This window comes from Mandrillus leucophaeus, unplaced genomic scaffold (genome assembly GCF_000951045.1).
Source record: "Mandrillus leucophaeus isolate KB7577 unplaced genomic scaffold, Mleu.le_1.0 Scaffold11, whole genome shotgun sequence".
NCBI classification, from domain to species: Eukaryota; Metazoa; Chordata; class Mammalia; order Primates; family Cercopithecidae; genus Mandrillus; species Mandrillus leucophaeus.
This window is the reverse complement of record NW_012099209.1, coordinates 3,574,345-3,579,949: the sequence shown is the minus strand read 5'-3', so window position 1 is coordinate 3,579,949 and position 5,605 is coordinate 3,574,345. Positions and strand designations below refer to the sequence as shown.

Sequence of the window (5,605 nt, the reverse complement as noted above, 5' to 3'; positions counted from 1 at the left end):
CCCTCCCTCCCTTCCTCACTTCCTCCTTCCCTCTCTGCCTCCTTCCCTCCCTCCCTCCTTCCCCCGCTCCTTCCCTCCCTCCTTCCCTCTCTCTTTCCGTCCTTCCTTCCTTCCTTTTCTTTTTTTTTGAGACAGAGTTCACTTTGTCACCCAGGCTGGAGTGCGTGGAGCAATCTCAGCTCACTGCAAGCTCTGCCTCCTGAGTTCAAGTGATTCTCCTGCCTCAGCCTTCCGAATAGCTGGGATTACAGGCGACCGCCACCACACCCGGCTAGACTAATTTTGGTAGTTTTAGTAGAGTCGGGGTCTCACCATGTTGCCCAAGCTAGCCTCGAACTCCTGACCTCAATCAATCCTCCTGCCTCAGCCTCCCAAAGTGCTGGGACCTCAGGCTGAGCTACCGCGCCCGGCCTGCTCATTTTCATGATCATTTATTCATTTATTCTCCCTGATGGCTGGAACCCCAGCCACAGGGGAGATGGAGCTCGACACAGCCACACCCAACTCAGAGGGCCAGAACAGAGGGAGGCCCAGAACTGGGAAAGCCCAGAGAGAGCATGTGGGCTCTGCTTGGGAACCCAAGGCACACTTCTCAAAGGGCAGGAGACATTTGGGCTGGGTTTTGAAGCTCCAGTAGGAGTTTGCTAGGTTGTGACATGAGAATTACCAGCGCAGCCAGAAAGAATCCTGAGGTATGTTCGAGGAAGAGTTAGGCCCTGCCACTTCCCCCACACCACCCCACATTCGTCTCTTCTTCTCTCCCCTACCCCTGCGGATCCTGGGTCCAGGTAACGTTCACCAAGCGGAAGTTCGGGCTGATGAAGAAGGCCTATGAGCTGAGCGTGCTCTGCGACTGTGAGATAGCCCTCATCATCTTCAACAGCGCCAACCGCCTCTTCCAGTACGCCAGCACGGACATGGACCGTGTGCTGCTGAAGTACACGGAGTACAGCGAGCCCCACGAGAGCCGCACCAACACTGATATCCTCGAGGTACCCCAGGTCCTCCTCCCTGGCCCCACCAGGCCCTGTGCACACTGCTTTCTCAGAGCCCAGGGACCCTTGGTTTGCACAAAAGATGAGCGTCTTCATCTGGCTTTGAGGGCTGATGTCCTTTATTTCTGCTGTCCCTAGAGTCGGGGGACCTTTCTAGGGACAGCAAAAATAAAGCACATCTGGCAGGTCGCGGTGGCTCACACCTGCAATCCCAGCACTTTTGGAGACTGAGGCAGGGGGATCACTTGAGGGCAGGGGGATCACTTGAGGTCAGGGATTCTAGACCAGCCTGGCCAACATGGCATAACCCAGTCTCTACTAAAAACACAAAAATTAGCCGGGCGTGGTGGCTCATGCCTCTAATCCAAGCTACTTGGGAGGCTGAAGTAGGAGAATTGCTTGAACCCGGGAGGCGGAGGTTGCAGTGAGCCCAGATCGCGCCATTTCACTCCAGCCTGGGCAACAGAGCAAGACTCTGTCTCAAAAAAATAAGTAAATAAAATAACAAAAAATAAATAAACAAAAAAGACAGAGGGGTCTTCACTGGGATGGGAAGCTAAAGCCTAAGGGCTGCAGAGAGCAGCGGGCTAGGACTAGGCCTGGGAGTCCCCAGTGTTTTGGAAGTGTGGGGCAGTAGTTGGCAAAGAAGAGGTTGGGGTCCAGGAGTGTGTGGTTCTGTGGCCACAGGAGAAGGCAGCTCAGGAAATCTGCTGGTGTTTCTTAAGCAGCTTTTTTTCTTTTTTTGAGACCGAGTCTCGCTTTGTCGCCCGCTCTGCAGTGCAGTGGCACAATCTCAGCTCACCACAACCTCTGCCTCTCAGATTCAAGTATTCTCCTGCCTCAGCCTCCTGAATAGCTCTGACCACAGGCATACGCCACCATGCCTGGCTAATTTGTATATTTTTAGTAGAGATGGAGGTCTTACCATGTTGGCCAGGCTGGTCTCAAACTCCTGACCTCAAGTGAATCTGCCTGCCTCGGCCTCCCAAAGTGCTGGGATTATAGGCGTGAGCCACCGCACCCAGCCTCTTAAGCAGCTTTTGATGCCAGGCTATGAGGCTGCAAGTGGGGGCAGAATGGAGGTCCTGGAGTCATGTCAGGAGCAGCATTAGGACAGTGCCAACAGGCCTGCATGAATCTCAGCTCCTGCTATGTCGATCTGGGCAGGACCTTGGGCTCTCTGGTCCCAGGGGAGGAAATTGCTAGATGGTATCTCACTGGGGTTTGGTCAGTGGGGTTTGGCTAGAGCAGGCCATGCCTGCATTCCTCCCCATTCATGGAGCTGGATGGGGATAGTCTCTCCCCTCTCCCATAGAACTGGGTTCCCTGGCTAGGGTAGGGGTAAGCGTCTACCCTGTTGTCTCCTGTCCCCATAGACGCTGAAGCGGAGAGGCATTGGCCTCGATGGGCCAGAACTGGAGCCAGACGAAGGGCCTGAGGAGCCAGGAGAGAAGTTTCGGAGGCTGGCAGGCGAAGGGGGTGATCCAGCCTTGCCCCGACCCCGGCTGTATGTAAGTGACTCCCTGGCTCTGTGAATGAGGCATTCCTCCTACTTCCTAGGCCCAAGTTGTTGAGGCTGGTACTGAGAGAGGGGCTTAGAGCCAGAGATCCTAGAGTTTGGAGGCAGGTCTCCACCTGGTTGGGCAGGAAAGGCTTCTTTGAGAAGTGGGCACCATAGCTGGGGCTTTGAAGGATGAATAAGAGTTCAACAGGTGAACAGTTCCTGCCTTCATTTCATCTTTGATTCATCAAACACTCTGTGCAGCCCCCCTCAGTGCCAACTCTACACTAAGTGAGAGGCCTTGGCTCTGAACCTGTCAAGGACAGGCAGAGTCAGACAGAAGCTCCCCAGCCTGTGGGATTAGAGCAGGTAGGGAGCCTGGTGGGAGGTGCAGCAAAGGCTTCCTGAAGGTAGAGCTGGGCCCCTGAACTCATCAGGATTTTCTCCCTTGGACCCCATCTGGCCTGGGGTCCTCTGACCCATCTCCTCTCTACCCAAAGCCTGCAGCTCCTGCTATGCCCAGCCCAGACATGGTGTACGGGGCCCTGCCGCCACCAGGCTGTGACCCCAGTGGGCTTGGGGAGGCACTGCCCGCCCAGAGCCGCCCATCTCCCTTCCGACCAGCAGCCCCCAAAGCCGGGCCCCCAGGTGAGCATGGGACAGTGGGGTGGGGGTGGGGTCCAGGGGGGCTGTTTGGGTGCATCTTGGCTCTGGCACTGCCGGACTGTGTGCATCACCTCTAAACCTCAGACTTCATTAGTTGACATGGCCCGCCTGTCCTCTCTCTCTGGGGTCTCTCTGGGGTCTCCTCTTCCCCAGGCCTGGTGCACCCTCTCTTCTCACCAAGCCACCTCACGAGCAAGACACCACCCCCACTGTACCTGCCGACGGAAGGGCGGAGGCCAGACCTACCTGGTGGCCTGGCTGGGCCCCGAGGGGCACTAAACACCTCCGTGAGTGAGGGGAGGGTGTGGTGGGGCTGATGAGGGCACACAGGGCGGCCTGGGTGTGGGCCTCAGTTTCCCCTTCACCCTCTCTCCGCACAGAGAAGCCTCTACAGTGGCCTGCAGAGCCCCTGCTCCACTGCAACCCCTGGACCCCCGCTGGGGAGCTTCCCCTTCCTCCCGGCAGGCCCCGCAGGTACACCCCCTAACCCGCCCCGCCCCGCCTGGGAAGCATCCGCACTCCTGCCCTCTGGGAGTTCCACACTCTCTCACCCACCAGAACTCAAAACTCACCGGGGGTGGTCAGGTTTACAAGAGGCTTAAGGAGAGGTCCAGGCCTCAGCCCCCAATTCCTGCCCAGCAGAGTATGGCCTGGGAGACCCTCCACCGCCCCCTGGCTTGTTGCAGCCCCCCACCCTGGCCCCCTGGCAGCCCTCGAGGGGTGATGGGCCCCCCGCCGTACCCTCCCAGCCCAGGTAAGTGCCCTGATGACGGCCCCAGCTCAAGTCCCGCTCCTCCAAAGCCCCTGCCGCTGCTGACCTCTGGTGGCCATCCCTGGTACTGCGCACACTTCCGGTGCGGATGGGCAGTTATTTTGAGGCCCCAAGAGGGACCGCCACCCCCTCCTTTCCCAAGGTCCTCCTGCCAAGCCTTTGCCCACGCTGTGCCATCCCCTGGCTTCCTTCCCTTCCTCGCTGAGCTCACGGCCTCCCTCTGTCTTTCCCCCTGCAGTGGGGGCCGAAGCCTGGGCGAGGAGGGCCCCCCAACCCGTGGCGCCTCCCCGCCGACCCCCCCAGTCAGCATCAAGTCCGAGCGCCTCTCTCCGGCCCCCGGGGGCCCCGGCGACTTTCCTAAGACCTTCCCCTACCCCTTGCTCCTCGCCCGGTCCCTGGCAGAGCCTCTGCGGCCCGGGCCCGCCCTGCGCCGGCTGCCCTTGGCCGACGGCTGGCCCCGGTAGGAGACCCCTGGTGGCACAGGCCCAGGACTCTTGCCGGGCACGGCGAGGGCACGTGGGGACCCCACCTCCCTCCAGGCCTCTTCAGAGAAGACTCGACAGTGACGGCCCCCTCCTTGGTGGGGGCTTGGACTCAATCCACGCTGGGGGCACTCCTTTCCTTCTTCCTCTTTGTGTGTATACCTAAAAATAAAACGCGCGTGGCGTCCGTAGACCAGACTGACGGTGGCTGCTCAGAACTCGCCTCATTCTTGCCTAGTCTTGGCTTGGGGTGCCTCCTCCAGAAGCCGACCTGAGATGAGGACTCAAAGAGCCCGTGGGGTGTCCGGGAGGGCTGCCAGGTGCAGGGGTGGGGAGGCGAGGCGGGAGGAGTCCTGCAGGGGACGCGCACCTGCAGCGGGTGCTTAGCCCGCGGGGGCTTCTGAGGACAGCATAGAGTGATCGTGCACCTAGAATGGCCCCACTCTAGGGGTGAGGGCCCCGGCTATTTCCACTCCAGGGCCAACGGCCAGGGCTGCTCCTGGCGCTGTGGGTCATGGGCTCAGGGGCAAGCCCCTAGGGCTGGATCGTATGGCTCCAAAAGCAGCAGCTGGGAATCCTGAATGTCGGGCTCCCAGGGCACTGGGAGCACCCCTGAACTGCTCCTCTTCTTTTTTATTTTATTATTTTAATTTTATTTTATTTGAGACAGGGGCTCCCCGTATCACCCAGGCTGAGTTGCAGCGGTGCGATCTCGGCTCACTGCAACCGCCGCCTCCCGGGTTCGAGGGATTCTCCCGCCTCAGCCTCCGGAGTAGCTGGGACTACAAGCGCCTACTACCATGCTAATTTTTGTATTTTTAGTAGAGACAGGTTTCGCCATGTTGGTCAGGCTGGTCTCGAATTCCTGACCTGAGGTGGTCCGCCTGCCTCGGCCTTTCAAAGTGCTGGGATTATAGGCATGAGCCACCCAGCCCTGCCAACTGCTCATCTTTTGAATGGGTGTATCTCTTGAGCCTTTGACCCAGCAATTGATTCTACCCAAGAGACAAGAGAGCAGGGTGTTTACACACCCACTCCTGGGGCTGCAAACTGCCCCCACTCGGTCCTGTCCTGTGTGTGAAGGCAGACTTGGGTGTCCTGGAGTCAGGGGTGCCTCCCAGAAAACAGTTGAGGTGCAGCAGGGTGACACCCCAGGTGGTCTCAGTGGGATTTTTTTTTTTTTTTTTTT

The 5,605-nt window shown here is 58.8% G+C and overlaps 1 protein-coding gene across 2 annotated transcripts in view; it reads left to right on the top strand.

Annotated features, from left to right (window-relative positions):
• LOC105547209 (myocyte-specific enhancer factor 2B-like) overlaps positions 1–4,614 on the top strand; it is a 36,808-nt gene extending 32,194 nt beyond the window's left edge. For both annotated transcript variants that reach the window (XM_011990716.1, XM_011990721.1), the window contains 7 exons: positions 789–992; positions 2,372–2,506; positions 2,997–3,144; positions 3,316–3,449; positions 3,543–3,636; positions 3,805–3,916; positions 4,173–4,614. In XM_011990716.1, the coding sequence (XP_011846106.1) occupies positions 789–992; positions 2,372–2,506; positions 2,997–3,144; positions 3,316–3,449; positions 3,543–3,636; positions 3,805–3,916; positions 4,173–4,398 (1,053 nt within the window). In that variant the 3' untranslated portion in view covers positions 4,399–4,614. The remainder of the gene's footprint in view (positions 1–788; positions 993–2,371; positions 2,507–2,996; positions 3,145–3,315; positions 3,450–3,542; positions 3,637–3,804; positions 3,917–4,172) is intronic.
• Positions 4,615–5,605: the final 991 nt, after the last annotated feature.